The sequence below is a fragment of the Coffea eugenioides genome, chromosome 2, assembly GCF_003713205.1.
Source record: "Coffea eugenioides isolate CCC68of chromosome 2, Ceug_1.0, whole genome shotgun sequence".
Taxonomy (NCBI): Eukaryota; Viridiplantae; Streptophyta; class Magnoliopsida; order Gentianales; family Rubiaceae; genus Coffea; species Coffea eugenioides.
Genome location: NC_040036.1, coordinates 21862156 through 21878165, shown reverse-complemented (window position 1 = coordinate 21878165; position 16010 = coordinate 21862156). Strand labels below are relative to the sequence as shown.

The following is a 16010-nucleotide window of genomic DNA, read 5'->3' as shown; positions in this document are numbered from 1 at the left end:
ACTACGTAATTTGCTGGATAACCATTTTTAAAACCCAAGAAAGAATATAAATATTCTTTTTCAAGGTGAGCTCGAGGCATGAGAAATTAGCAATGTATTTGCACTTTGCTTTGCTCGTCTCATTATGAGTAAAGTTGATAGTATATTTTCTAGTTTCCTTTGAGTTTAAATAGAGAACTTTTTGGCGATAATTTTCCTCTTATACCCAATTGTTTCATTATAAGAGGGGAAAAAAACCAACATTTTGTTAATAGATGAATCTTTCTTTAGATTGAAAGTTCATACACTCGGAGATTTAGATATATAACACATGTACAAATTTTGAATTTTAATCCTAAATTTTGCACATATGACGTAACTTTAGATTCATCAGGGTATACATTATTGTCAATATATAAAAGTTTATCTTTTGTTAATTCCATTTTCATTTTTTTCATCCTCCAATGATAAACTCCCAAATGAAGCTTGCCACCACCCGTTTGGTTGGTACTTCGTAATGGTAATGGCAATGAGTATTAAAAAAGCCTTCAATCGCAATGGGTTTTGGCCCAACCCTTTTGTCGGTGCAATGAAAATCTAATGAATTTTTTTGTTATTATTTTTAATATGTAAAATCAATTTTTTTTACTTCACCATAATTTTTGTTTTTACTTCCTAATGGATCTACAACAGCCACTAAATCATCAATTTATTCTTTGCCTAGTTTGAAATATTTTCAATCTCCAATTCATCTCCACCTATTAGTTTTCAATGAAAGCATAAAATCTTTTACAATTTTCATAATCTAAAAAACTACTTCGATCAACATCAACTTCTACCAACAAATTTGATTTTCCATGAATAGTTAATTTTTTTTCTACCATCAATTGAAGGTTTTAAAATCAATCACTCCCAACACCAGCAGAAAAATATACCCCAGCCATCTTTCTAGCTCTTGTTGTTTCATATGAGAGAGAAGGTGGGTTAGCGCGTAATGTAAAACTACAAGAGTTGAGAATCTGGTAGACAAAATTGAATGAAGTTCACAGAGGGAATAGGGAGAGAAATAGATGAGAAAGAGAGAGACATTATTGAGTCAAATGAGATACGATGAAGAAAGAGAGAAAATGGGGCGCGTGTGTCCTTTTTCCTTTTTTTGTGGAATAATTGGTACTCTTTTTTTTTTTTTTTTAAGACGGTAAACCTAATCAATCATACACTAAGGAAAGGAGGTGGATTTAAGGAGGTCCAGCAGTAATCCGAAGGGAACTGAATTACCATCGAATCATACGGGTGCACAGCACACCTGCTCGGATTTTTTTTAGAAACAAGCCACTTAAATGTGGAATTAAGTGGAATAATCGGTAATCGGGAATGGTTTTACTCAGAAATGGTGATAGCAAAATTTTACTAGGTTTTTCACTGTCATTGATTCATCGCCATAGTAGAGTACCAAATGCCATCAATAAGTATCATTAATGGTTATTCCCATTGGGTACCCTCATAACCAATGAACCAAACGGCTTGTCCGTATTCATATTGGATTGCTGCAATTGGTGGTTACTGCTCTCAAAGTCTCCTAGGTATTGAAGCCTCGCGGGGAGTTGGGGGACTAACTGAGTGGGCAGGTCCCCTACCTCACATCCCTTTGCAGAAACTAGCCCAATACATTTGGTCCATCACCACCCAAAGTGTTGAGAAGATTTACTAAAAATATGACAGTGTAGTACTTATGAGAAACTTTTTACTGATGAATCTTTTGTATAAGAGAAAGAAAATGCATGCTCAACAGCGTAAAGGTGATTATAATGATTTAAAAATAGATTAAATTTTTATATATCATTAGATACATGACAATTAATTTGAATTTAAATTTAAAATTTAAATTATATATATACATATATCACGTATATATGTATATATTTTCAGTATATATAAAATTAATTTTAATAATAATAATAATTGTTTTCGGATTACGAACTAATAAGGCCATTTTAATTATACACGAAAGTCTTAAATGGATACATGATCCTATAGTAATTGATCAGTTACAGAGATGCACAGATCTTATAATAAGCTGCCAGCCCAAAAAAAAAAAAAAAGCTGCCAGCCATGGATTCGCCTGTATTCTGAATTTATAATCTCAACAAAAAATAATAATAAAAATAATAATAATAATACTCCCTCCCTCCTATTGAAAGTGTCATGCTTTTCATTTTGAGATGTTCCAAAACATTTATCATGTTAAAAAAGTCAAAACACTTTTTAGTTTCTCTTTTCAATATAACAATTATTTCTAATAATCTTCATATTACCATTCAAATTTAAATTTTGAATTTATAGGAATAAATTTTTTTTTAAAAAAGTATAAACATCACAATTAAATCACTATTTTTAAAAAGTTGAATTCATGAAACATGACTAAATAATTAGGATGGAGGGAGTAATAAATAATCAATGATTATTGGAGGCTCGGGAGTTGATATCTGGACGATGATATCTACATAATGATGCTTTAGATATTTTTAATCCCATTTGAAGACTTGAGCCACCGAACAATGAGTATACTTCCCAATGTTCGCACAGCAATGGGTGTGCAGTGGGCACCAGTCATTCACTCACGTCACCGAGTCTGAAAGGCAGAAGTAGTCACTTCTGCCGCTTCATTGGTTCAGCCTTTCAGCCTTGGTTTCATTTGTAAATGGAAAACCAAAAGTGGCCAACAGATATTGGGGGAGTAACCTTTATAAGGAAACTGCTAACGTTTATGTAGCAACGTTAGTTGGTTCATTTGATAATAGCAAGCCATTTCTTTATGGAAGATGTGAAATCGAATCCCACTATTGAGGTGAGGGCTCGATTCCCACTTTCAATACTGTATTAGTGGATGATAATTTCCGTAAGCCGACTTATGATCTTAGTTACGGGAGACGGGAGACGTGAAGTGTGTTTGGAATGTACATTATTTACACCTTATTTATATACATTTTGACTTGTTTGCATCATTAATATATTTTTTAATCACTTTTTTATCTCACATACATCACATAAAAAAAAGTGTTACAGTATTTTTTTCACAAAATTATTTCAAATAATTTACTATCCAAACACACTCATGATTTGACATTTGACAGTAACTGGGGTCGAACTCATCAATTTTTTTATTTTATCAGTATAAAAAAAATTCCCAATGTCTTCAACAAGAAACTTATACTTAACAGAGACTATAGATCTACAACAATAATAATATGCTTTTATATATACGTAACGTGTAGAAAAATAGTAGTTGTTTTGCAGCACAAACGAAATATACATCCTGCGGACTATCGTTCCACCGTGCTGTAACAAAGCACCTCAGCGACTGACACATTTGCCAGCCTAGATTACCTTATTGCGTCTTTTATTCTTTTGGGTGAAAAGTACTGTACGAGTAGATTGTGACAACTCAAAATTTTTAAATTTTAGACAATGCAGAGCTAAGACCCTATGATTAGTGGGGGGCGATAATCACTTGGGCCAATAAAAATTGACTTAAGTTTTAATTATTGTTATAGAAAAGAGAAAAAAAAAGGATAAAGGTTATATTAATCTTGTTGTGCTTAGTTTTTCAAAAAAAATTTCAAATTCTTCTTTGTTCAATAGGTATTTTTTTCCTTTCAACTGGGACAGTGAAAAACTTCAGTATTTCCAGGGCGCAATATGACAGTAAAATAAAATTTTATAAAATCTAGGGGTATAAATATAAATTTAATTGAAAAAAATTATAGAAACTTGTTAACGTATAATTTCTGATTTTTGAACCACTTGGCTCTGCCCCTGATTTTAACATCACAACAAATCCTCTCATTCATACACGAGTAAATATATATATATATATTTATAGAGAGAGAGAGAGCATAACCAAAAGATAGTCTACAATTTCCATCGAAACCTATTTTAGAAGAATAAAAATTATTTAAACTTGTTAGTATAAAAAAAAAATCGTCTTTAAGAGATTTAAAATCCAATCAAATGGAGCCTAAAAACTACTCCGATTTTTGCACTATTATAGTGTTTGGTTCCAACTTAAATTATAGTAGTATTTGGTTCGTGATTGAATTAGGAATGGCCTTGGCTTTGAGAAACAATAATAATTTTCCTAGAATTGATAAGGGCAAGAAAACTGCATTCCATGGCCTAAAATATCAACATCCTACATATTGGACCACCTAGGCAACTTGGATGTTAACGTAACCAGTCACAAGACTCACAACTGGCAAATACATGTAGTTTGACACTTAACTACACAATTAAATCATTAAAGTTTAATATTTGGACCGCTAAATTTTTGTTAGATTCTTTACTTTTAAAACTGATGTAATCTTGACAGTTTACTTACTATTTTTTCTTTTTTTTTTTTTGGGAAAGGGGTGGTGGGGGGTTTAAATCTTGTAGTCTTGACAGTTTGCTTTTTCTTTCTTTCTTGGTTAAATGTACCGAGGGACAATTAAATCAACTTATTAATTAACAGAAATCGTATTTTTCTCTCAAATTAGTGGAGTAGTTTGCTTCTAGCTAGATTTCCCTTTTAACTGAAGCACAAAACAAATAGAGCTTTAAACCTTCTATACTCTAGCACTCAAATTGATGCCTTCAAGTGCTTTAGATGAAGACGTCCAAAATTCATGCTGTATATATAATTGAGCCCTACACCATGAATAATTTGCCTCGAAAATACGTGCAGATTAGGAAGGCTATTGATGTCGTTAGGTGCTTTAGTGGAGAGATGGTGACAAGGGAATAGGGCCGATGGAGTATTTCCAGCTAATTTGGAAAGATTCACACATGATTTAGAAGTTTAAAAATAACAAATGGTAAACTGCAAATGAAATGAAGGATGATTCAGTCATTTAATGAAATAAACAGTGGTAAGGTTCTATGAGTATCACCATCGGTTAGGAGTTTGTACTAGATCAATGAATTTTTTGGATGTTTGTCTAAAATTTTACTGTAACTTACTGTAGAAATTACTATAGTTAAAATTTTTGAGAAGCTTTTTGAAATTACTATAGTTAAAATTATTAAAAAACTTGTAACAGACAAACTTCACAAAAAACTTGTTTGCCAAACAGGCTCATATCATCCTCGTAAAAATTTTAATGGCTAAAAGTAGTATAAGATGTTTTTGGTTCATTATCCATATAAGTTCGAGGAATTGAGCAAATGGTTATTAAACTATTCAGACATGTTTTGGTCATTCATCACTTTGTTTAGTCAAAATGACAGCTCAACTAATTCATATGTATATTTTTGACCAAAATGTGTACTTTTTTTTTATAAATTATATGAGCTATGAAACATTGCATGTTTTTTACTATAGTTGAGTCGCTCAAATGTTTTTTTTTTTTTCAGTCAAACGACCATTTTTCACTAATAACAAAAATAGTGCCCGAAAACAGAAAACTTCTTTCACCACTTTGTGACTAGTTGCACGCACCATTTGATATTTAATTTAACTTTGCATGCTTTCGAGTCATTTTGTCTGAAATCCGTATTGGACAATTCGCTAAGAGCCATGAGGGGTACTATAATTTAATTCTATAAATAAAGCCGTATTAATAACACAGCAGTATGTGTCCTTCAAGGTGCTGCCATGAATCCTGTGACACGACATGCTCCAGTGCAGTGTACGGATGGCATGGCACCACCATCACATAACCATTCATGTTTATCTATTTATTTATTTTTCTAAAAAGGACATCTCGAACTGCCTTTTTAAATATCTCACCTCTCTCACAAAGTGCTTAAGTGGAGTATTAGTTAAGGGATTTAGTTGCCAAAAAATAGGTGAGGGTTACGAATGGCTATCAACTTTTTGGGTAGGGGAAAATAAATTGAAAAAGTGTCTAAGTCAAAGGGATCATAAATGAAACATGTGCGTCTAACTGCTAAATTGAATTTAAACTCAGAGCTGTCTAATGAGCAACGGATTCTTTCCATCACTTACATGAAGTTTTTTCGTAAGGATTTTTTTATAAATTCTATCTTTAATACATTAGAATCACATCTAAGTTATCATATAAATGCATACACTAATGTCGTGTTTGATAACCGAATTTAGTACTTAGACCCTATTTAATAACCCAATTCAGCACTTAAATTTAAAGATCTTAACATGTTAATTAACAAAAAATAAAATAATTGAATTAATTAAATGACACTGAATTTTCTAGGCAAAAAGTACTCAAAAAAAAGTAATAAGTTATTCACATATCATTTAAAGTAATATATACTTAAATGTATTGTATTTAGTACATAACAATTCAATCATTTAACGGTTTCAGATTTCAGTTTTTAGATTTTAGTTTTATGAAACACACATTTAAATTTAATGAACTTAAATTTTAACATATTCAGAAGTGTTTCATAACTAAAAATAGAATATATGAATTAATTAAGTGACATTAAATTTTATAAATAAAACTTACTCCAAATAATAAGTAATAATTTATTCATTTATCATAATGTGATTTGCATTTAAATATATCAGATTTAGTTTAACAATTTAGTAACTTAATGCAAATAACTAGGGTTTGCTTCATATGACTCTCCCCCACTTGAACAAGATGAACTAGTTTCCAATATTTTATTCTCAAGATCTTCAATAACTTTTGAGATGATTTATTGACTTTGAACACCACGAACCAGTCTTTGAAAGCTCATCATGCAACTTCTTCGTTTGAGCTCCTGCGACTATGAAACTTTAACCTTGTCCACGTGCTCTTGACCTTCGCCTTCATCATTTATTTTTTTTTCAAACACAATTGTCATTGGCATACCATGCAAACCAATGATTTCTTTGAATAACAAATTAGCAACATGAGATGCATGATCTGTTTTATGATAACGAATAAAATGTGCCATTATGAAAAATCTATCAACCATAATAAAAATACTCAGTATCATTTCTCGTCTTAGATCTAGGCAATCTCAGAATAAAGTTCATAAAAATATTGATCTAAGGTTTTTTAGGAATAGGTAAACATGTATAGAGACCATAGGATTGAATTTTGAACATATTTAAGACATATTTGAGGTAAATGCGTATAATTTAGCTTTGAGACAAACGATGCCCTTAGCCACGACTCTCTCCACGCAATTCATATTTCAATTTTCGCATCAAAGTTATCATTTAAATACAATTTATTGCACTCTTGCATTCCATTCTCGTATTTTTTTTTAAACAACTATACTTTTAATGAGAGCCCAAAGGAAACATGGGAATATAAACTCTTCTCAGATTGTTTTTGTAAAGTCTATTACATGCCATAACTGTGACTTTAAATTGTTGTACAATGAATAGTAAGACGTGAAGAAAAGCATTCACCAACGATTTGATTTCAAAAGGTCAATAAAATGGGCATTTTTTCTGAAAGAATGAAATATAATTTGTAAGATCTGAATTATTTCTTTATTATTTTATTTTATATTGTATAAAAGTACGGTGAGGGCTGCTATATGCTCTCGATTTGGGTAACAACTAAGTTAAAGTTCTTGACCTCACTTCTCATACTTTCTGTTTTTTTTTTTTTTTAATATTCTGTTGGTGACTTAGAATTGCATTATTGCTTGTGCATATAGTTTCACAAAAAATAATCTTGTATCTTGAAAATGATACAGCATACATCTTAATTATATATAAAAGGTACGCTTGCAAACAAGAAATACATCAATAGCTTTATTCCATTTTTTTTTTCTCTACAAAACATTTTTTCTTGACTCCAACAACATTAGTATTGATGGTAGACCTCCAAATAAAGAATGGTTCTTTTAGCAGATGACATGTAATTGACTCCAACATCCTGGAAAAATTACATTAAAAAATAGATAAAATTGACAGTTTGTTTGGCCAAAAGTGGAATACCGGAATCCTCTCAAGGGTCTGTCCAGTTGAGTTAAGCTTCAGACATCAGATTGACAAGGAAAAAATAGAAAGTAAAAGGTAGTACTCCATTCCTCGTCATATTTAGTTTTACTTGTACTAGTTCTCTCTTCTTGTCTTCTCTCACTCTGTCCGCCATTAGTGGAGCTGTATCTGGTGGTGTGGATCCTCCAAAAGCACCACAACCAATATCCTAGAAAGGTAATTTCAAGGAGAATTTTTTTATCCCCATAGCTTTCATGTTTCCACTTCTGTAATTTGGAACATTTTGGGTCTTTTTCATGCTTTCTTGGCCTTTATTCCAAATCTAGTAGGTCTTCTCATATTCCTGCTCCTCCTCCTCCTCTCATCCTCCTTTTTCTCTCTAATCTCTTATCTCTTCCTAGGAGGAAGCTTTGGGGTTGATCTTAATTGGCATTCTTTCTGCAGGTTGGTATTTTTTCCTTCCTTCCTGCCTAATCTAATTAAAATTGGTTTTTAGTCTATTTGGCATCTTCCCTGATTCGAATCCGCATGATTTCATCAACAACTTGTACTTGATAAAAATAGAGTGTATTTCTGTTGATCTTAGTGAGAAGGGGGGATTGGTTGAAGATACTGTTTTGTACTTCCAAGATTTTCTCTTTCTCTATTTTGACTGACATTTATGCAGCCGGAAACCCATAGGTGATCGGACTAGTACGTGTCTTTTTTCCCGTCTTCCTCCTCTCTTCTTGTTGAGTACTTCTTAACAGTTTGTACTAGCTACTACTCACCACTCATGGCTTTTTATGTGCAGGGTTGACGTCCGATCTTTCATCCGAGTCGAGAAAAATGGTCAGGCAAAGAATTCAGATCAAGAGGATTGATAACTTGACAGCTAGACAAGTGACTTTTTCAAAGAGAAGAAGAGGGCTTTTCAAGAAAGCTCAGGAGCTCTCCACACTTTGTGATGCTGAGATAGCCCTCATAGTCTTCTCAGCAACAGGCAAGCTCTTCGAGTATGGTAGCTCAAGGTCATTTTCCTTTCTCCTCCTCATAACTTCTCACCTTTCTCCAACTTGTTACCATTTCCTTCTAGTACTTTATAAATAGTTTGTAAATAACCCAAAAATTTTCAGTTATTGAGGTTACTTTTCCACTTCTAAGCAACTTCAATATGAATCATATGAACCAAATTGCTAGCAAGAATTCACTGGGAGAGGGGATCGAGCATTCGAACTATTTTTTAGGATAGTCTGGTCTGCTGCATGTGGGAGATGGGTAGAAAACAATATGGGAAGCAGTCAACGAAAAGTGTTGTCATTGACTGGTAACTGGTTGGATAATGATACGAAAAGTGTATATATATATATTTATATATAACACATACATGTAGGTTTCATAGTTAGCCGGTTCTCAGAATCTTCCGATACATTGGGGTTCTGTGTGCAAATTGTGCGAAAGAGAAGATTCGCATCTAGTACTAGGGACATGCATACAAGTGTATACATGTATATATATATGTCAATATATGTATATATATGTGTGTGTGCATAGATGTATATACATATATTTGTGTATATATGTATATATGCGGCATGTCAGAGGCTATAAAATTAGACAAAATTATCTACTGGACATGAAGTTCAACTTGTCACATTTGATTCCCTAGTTCCATCATCAATGTTCCATTGAAGCTCTACTCTTTGAGTCATCGATAGGTAAATAAAAACTAGTAATGAACTCTTGATAGCGAATATGTCGGTTGTATTAAATTGATTTTTCTTTTTTTTAGTAATATGTGTTTTGAACTTTGCATAAGAAACCGGTATCCCATCTATATAATAATACACGCAGATAGCTATTAAGTAGTATTTGAATTCATTTGGGTTTGGACATAGTTCTTTACCTTAGACACATTTAGCTTCGATTTAAGCGTATGTCGAACATGTTCGTGGCTGACTCATTTTGGCTCATTTGAGTTTGAGAAATGTTTGATTGTATAATGAACAAATTGAGTTCAAATAAAAATTAGGAACAAACACAAACATAATTTGAAAAATAAGGGAATGTAAATATGAACACTTATATATACCTTGTGTTTTATTCTAAAAAATAAGTATATATAAAATTAGTGTTATTTATTTTCTCAAAAAAACTAACATGTTTACATTCTAAACTATGTATTACTCGAAATTTAGTTTGACTCGTTAAGTTTAATTTGCTGAACTTGAATTCAATATAACAAGTCAAACTCATTCATATATGCATAAATTAAAGAATCGAATTCAAACTATACTTTAAGTTAGTGTAGCAAACAACATTTGTCTTGATTTGATTCGTTAAAAACTCTAGACATATCTAGATGTGATTGTAATTTCCGATGGTCCTTATAAGGACCTTGTTTGGCACCTACTAACCCTTGTTTCCTTGTCTTGAAATTTAGGACCGAGCATATAAAAAACAGAAAGCAAGCTCAACTATCATATTTCATCTTAGAATAACAATTTCTATTAATCTTGACGATGGGAATTTAAGGTCCATCTCTACCTTTGCTAACAAATGCAAATGCTATTCAAAACTAAAGGAAAACGATTAGGATAGTTACGGAAGTGTTGCCCTTCAAGAATCTATTGAATGATAAGTGCTCGGGATATATAGGTTATAAAGCTTAAATATCCAAAACTTGATGGATTGGCATGTAAGTCACATGTTACACAGTGTCATAACTAAACGGACTTGTGGAAAACGAAGGCAAACAAAATGGAGGAGAATAACATGCAACGTCTTTCCCATCTTTTCCTTGTAAAAAAGATCATCAAGAGTTCTTGAACCTATGTCATTAATGAGGATCCATGGCTCTTCTAAGCTTTTAACTAACTCCTTCCTTTTCATTAGGTTGCTAGAATACTTATTACCATGAGTACTGGATTACAAACTCCATGATGCAAAAATGAAATCTATAAGAATGCTTCTGAAGAGGATATATCGACAGAGAACTTACGTGATAGTCTGATTATCTTTAAGTGTGCATAGTGTACTGGACACTAATTTGTTTATTTTAAGTTTTTGCTTCACAAAAAAAAAAAAGGAAGAACAAGAAGAAGAAGAAAAGGAAAGAGAAGAAGAAAAATATGATTCTGTACATGTAGTTCAGCATTTAGAAGCAAAGTCTCATGCTGTATGTGTAGTTTAAGGGTTAATTCTACTTTATACTCTTTAACTATACTTGCATTTCCACTTTGGTCCTTCAATTTTAAAATGGGACACTTTAGATTTATACAATATAAAATTTGTCTCACTTAAATGAAATCATTGATGGAAGGGAGATAAATTTTATATTTTAGGGATTAGAATGAGACAAATTTTATGTTTTGGGAACTCAAGTGGGACAAGTTTAATATTTCGAGTATTAAAGTGAAACACATTTTATACTTTAAGATCTAAAACATTTCACTTTAATATTAGGGATCAACGAGAGAATTTAAATATAATTGAATGATGTAAAATGAAAGTAACTGGTAGTTCAATATATAAGAAGTTCAAGAAAGGGTGAAAAGAATAGGGTTAACACAGGCCTATGCATACAATGACTTTGTATGTCCGGCGTCCGGACAAAGATTCTAAGCGTTATAAAGCACCAAGAAATGAAATCAGTGACAAAATCGATGAATAGAGTGGATAGTGAAAAATCAGGTAAACTATTGTTTTTGGTGCTAGTTTGTATTGTTGAAGAAGTCAGTAAATAGGCACATTAAAGCACGCTAGTTCTAGTCATTTCTGGATTAGGAAATGAAATTTTTAAATGTGCACTATAGTGATTAGCTATTTTTGTCTTTTTTCTTTTTCTTTTTTTTTTTTGGGAGGGGGTTCATTCTTGATCGTGAGCACATCTCTTAGAAACTTATTCGACAAAATTTATGTTTTGGTGACAAATAATCGGAAAATATGTAGTTTTTGTACTATAGTATATATAGTGTTAGACTATTGGTTGCACCAAACATTTTTAGCTTCTATTTCCCTTCTTTTCTTTTAAACTTTGTTTTTCCTTAGCAAGTATATGCAAGCATATATGCATTTAACCATAAAGTTTATCTTATTAGAGAGTTTGGTTATGTAGAATAACGTATTGAATTTAAACTTATGATTCATAACTAGGGTATCATGTTTCATTTCAAGATCTAGGCAAAGTTATCGAGTTTCAACTTATGATTCAAAATTGGGACTCAAAGAAATAGATTATGGATGACCTCTAAATGTGATACTACATTTTAATTTATTTAAAACTATTTTCTTAGCTTTGTCAAAAGACATTTTTTTGGCATATTTATATGGCTCTATGAAGCTCAACTTACAATGAACTTTAGACTAATAATTAACATGATATTTAAAAGCACTCCTTTTACCCGGTTGAGAAGGAGTGGTTGAGAAGGAGTGGCTAAGGTTGAAATTGTAAAAATTAGAAGTTTTAGGTTCAATTCTTTCCTTCCTCATTCTCCAGCTTAATTTTTTTCCATTTTTTTTGGAGGGGGGGAAGGGGAAGAACTTACAAACCCCTCAAAAGAAAAGCAAAACAAAATTTTTTTTTTTTTTTTTTTGGCGTCATCTGGAAGACAAATGGAGATGTTATTTCAATAAATCTAACTCATCCTGAAATGTCTAATTCTTATATGTCAATTGTCTAGACTTCAAGTGTAATCCAATATGTGGGAAGATGAATATGTTTCTATGACAAACCAACCATAAAGCTAACAAACTGTACAACTCCTTTTCTGGATTCTCAAAGTATCAAATTTTACAATTCCGTTCATGTTTTTATTCGTCTCATTAAGTTTTTTAACTTCACGAGTGAAGCTGTGGAATTTTTTTAATTTCAGGCGAAAGTGATGGAACTTTATCACTACAAAAGCTGTGAAAAGTATCTAAATTATACTTAACTTAGTATATGAATACACACAATTATAATTATTGCATACCCTATATTTTGATACTTTCTCAAATTAATACATCTTTTTAAAAAAAATTAAAACTTGATGTCTCTCTTAATGGGTGGTTATTGGTTACCCGTTAGCCAAACTAGAATATAATCAACATTGGTAGAAGAGAAAAACCCATATGTCACCTTGTTGATGTATTACTACCTTTCATTGTATGGGAAATATTTACGAAAATCAGCTGGATGCAGATTGCAAGGTTATATACTCTATAAAGAGAGGCGATACATCATTGCTGGTGACAAATATCAAGATTCGTATAACATCAATCTCCTAGATATGACTCTTTGACCCTTTTTGTAGGCTTCTTGTAAAGCATCACGAGACATATACAACAACCTGATGACATGTTTGCATTTACTTTTAACTTTGTCTAAGTTTGCACACTTTTGTTGATCTTTCTCAATGTTTGGGGAGAGGTATCAGTTAATTCACAAACTTTGGCATACCTAACATGGCTAGTATTCCAATTTATTGACAAAAAAGAGGATGAACTATTGCATAAAGTTGACAAGGAAATTAAGTTCCAGTTATGTCTCTTTTTATTTCCTTGTAAGTTGGTGATTTAATATTTTAAAAATGAAACTGTACACGCTAAACTGATGCAAAGCTACGCACCTAGTTTTTTTGAAATTTGGTAGTTTAATTATATTATAACCTATCATAAGGAATTATTTCATTCTTATTGTTAGTTTAAGCTTAGTGCCCAGAACTCATTATAAGCTTATTTTTTTTCTTCTGAAGTATGATGCAAGTTATTGAAAGGCACCGCCTATGTTCCGAGGACATTGGGAGGCAAGACAAGCATCCACCTCATCTCACGCAGGTAGTAAGTTCTCTAGTATTTTTGTCTAGAAATTAGCCTCTTGTAAGATTTTCAGGAGCGCTCCTGGAAATCTACAAACAACAACAGAAGTTCTTGGTTTTTCCATAATGTTAAATAGCTTCGAGTAAAGACATAAAAGAATTCTGCCATCTCTAATTGAACATAACTCAGTTTTAGCTGCTAATAATATGTGAAAATTAAATGAAAACCAACTAAAAAGGAGTTGAGAAAATACAAGCGAAGGAGAGAAACAAATGAGATATGATAGCATAATTATCATAATTCTCTTCTCGGCTGCATATATTTTTGCTTTAATTCTAATTGGAAAGGACATCTATGTTTCCTTTGTTAGCGGGAGAATCATACCCATGCCATGCTTGCTGAGGAAATCAAGGAGAAAACCGCAGAACTGAGGTACAATATTCTGCCATCAGATACCTTGTAGAGGATGGTTCGTTGTTTTGTGATACTTATGATGCGATCCCACGTGTAACAGGCATCTCAAAGGTGAAGAGCTAGTAGGACTGAGCATGGAAGACTTGGTTAAACTCGAAAAGTTGGTTGAAGCAGGGTTAAGTCGTATTGCCAAAACCAAGGTTCTTGTCATGTTTTGTCTTCTTTCAAGGTCTTTCAATTGTTGCATAGTGTTGATGTACTATATTTTTTGGATTCAGGGTGACAAATTCATGAAAGAAATTGGTATTCTCAAGAAAAAGGCGGGTGACAAATCACCTTACCAGCTGTTTCTATTTGGTTATCTATCAATCATTTTCTGTTATTCTGCATTTCATCGCATAACAATATGGGAAATCTTCAATTTGAGAATCTGGAGATAAAAAAGTGTTATTGGGCTTTCATAGTGTTGAAGATCATCTGTAACCGACAATAATGCTGTAGGAGCAATTTACTTAAGATTCCAATGGAATATAATTTGGTTGACTGCATTTAAATGTGTGTTCTTTGTTGCTAACTTATCTTCGCAAAATGAATTGTAGGAAGCATTATTAAAGGAAGAGAATGCAAAGTTGAGACAAAAAGTGCGTGACACGTGAAAGTTTCCCTTTTCCTTTATTTCTTTGTTTCGCCCCTCTGCATGAGCATGCTGCAATCTTTGCTTTTCTGACTGATAATTGCAGGTAGCAGGCACATCGGAAGACGAAACACCTCTGCTGGAACAAGGGATTTCATCCGAGTCAGTGACCCGCTTAAGCGACCAAGTCGGAAGTTGTCCTCAGGACCTCAACAATTCGGACACATTTCTCCAGCTGGGGTATGTTTGTTTCAAGTCAAACATGGATCGGATAATTTGTTACAAGAATAAAACGAATTACATATATGGAATATAATATGTGAAATCTATCCAACATTTGGATCTTATATCTGGACGACATGCTGCATATCAGTTGAATGGGGGGCATCTCATTCTGTTTGGTTTTGCCACAACAGATGGCTAGTATTTAAGCAAGAAGAACAAAACGAAACTAAAGTAAGATTTCATTTTCAGAATGCATGATTCAAGGCCATGTGATCGTCTGGCAATGACGTGAAAAGAAAAGTGAAACAGCTAGTAAGCTATCACAAGGCAGTCTTTTTAATGCTCCTGGATTGAAGTTTTTCTTTAGTAGCATGGCAACTGCTAGCTATGTAGTGAGATTAGAGTCAGACAAATTCGAATGCACAAATTATTGTATGTGGAAAAAAGGGGAGGTTTGGAGAATTGTTGTTTGTTGGGCGTTAATGATGCGTTGTATGAATAGGTGTTTGCGGTTGCATAAAACAGAGCTAGCATGCATATAAGTACCTTGGCAATCATTTCATAGAGAAACCTGTTTAACTTGGGGTTGAATTTTTGCAGCTTACCATGTCCCAACTGAATTGCAGGGAGGATGAGATTGCGGTCGCAGAAGATCGAATATATAATTTGAGCATAGCTGGGTCTATGATACCCAGAAATTGTAGTTTATGTTGCATTATTTTTTTAAAAAAAAATAACATGCATGTATGTCAGGCATGCAGTTCTCTGAGTACGTAGAGGCCTCCATGCTCTGAAATTTTCTTTGACGAACAAAAATGGCTCTATTAAACATTTCCAGATAGCTGGTATTTGTGTGTGTGTGTGTATATATATTTATATAGGTACAGATGAGGGATGTAATTTATGTTGAATTGCTTTGCAGCTTAAATAGTTTTCTGACAGCGTGATTAATGAAAGAAAAGTACATGTTTTTACACTTGCACTTAATTACCACGAAGAAATAAAGGAGGATGAGTATTAAAAAAGAAAGTTTGTTTATTTATAGATAAAAGGAAAGTTACTGGTTCGTCCATG

General features: G+C 32.6%; 1 protein-coding gene across 5 annotated transcripts; it reads left to right on the top strand.

Moving 5' to 3' along the window:
* Positions 1-7892: 7892 nt before the first annotated feature.
* Positions 7893-15910, top strand: LOC113761507 (MADS-box protein SVP-like). Of its 5 annotated transcripts, XM_027304525.1 has the most exons (11): positions 7894-8101; positions 8287-8329; positions 8553-8578; positions 8679-8895; positions 13600-13681; positions 14034-14095; positions 14178-14277; positions 14356-14397; positions 14677-14718; positions 14818-14951; positions 15563-15910. In XM_027304525.1, the coding sequence occupies exons 4-11, from the start codon at positions 8714-8716 to the stop codon at positions 15711-15713; spliced, it is 795 nt and encodes a 264-aa protein (XP_027160326.1). In that variant the 5' UTR covers positions 7894-8101; positions 8287-8329; positions 8553-8578; positions 8679-8713; the 3' UTR covers positions 15714-15910. The 5 variants fall into 5 exon arrangements, with proteins under 5 accessions (XP_027160327.1, XP_027160326.1, XP_027160324.1 ...); XM_027304523.1 differs by lacking the exon at positions 8553-8578; XM_027304527.1 differs by lacking the exon at positions 8553-8578 and having other exon boundaries at positions 7896-8101; positions 15537-15651.
* The last annotated feature ends 100 nt before the right edge of the window (positions 15911-16010 follow it).

What these genes read in the sequence shown, in the direction of transcription:
- LOC113761507 (XM_027304524.1), top strand. Translation starts at nt 8,714, where the DNA reads ATGGTCAGGCAAAGAATTCAGATCAAGAGGATTGATAACTTGACAGCT. An exon ending in ATCCACCTCATCTCACGCAG is followed by an intron (nt 13,682 to 14,033) that starts GTAGTAAGTTCT and finishes TTCCTTTGTTAG; the next exon opens with CGGGAGAATCATACCCATGC. An exon ending in GAGAAAACCGCAGAACTGAG is followed by an intron (nt 14,096 to 14,177) that starts GTACAATATTCT and finishes CACGTGTAACAG; the next exon opens with GCATCTCAAAGGTGAAGAGC.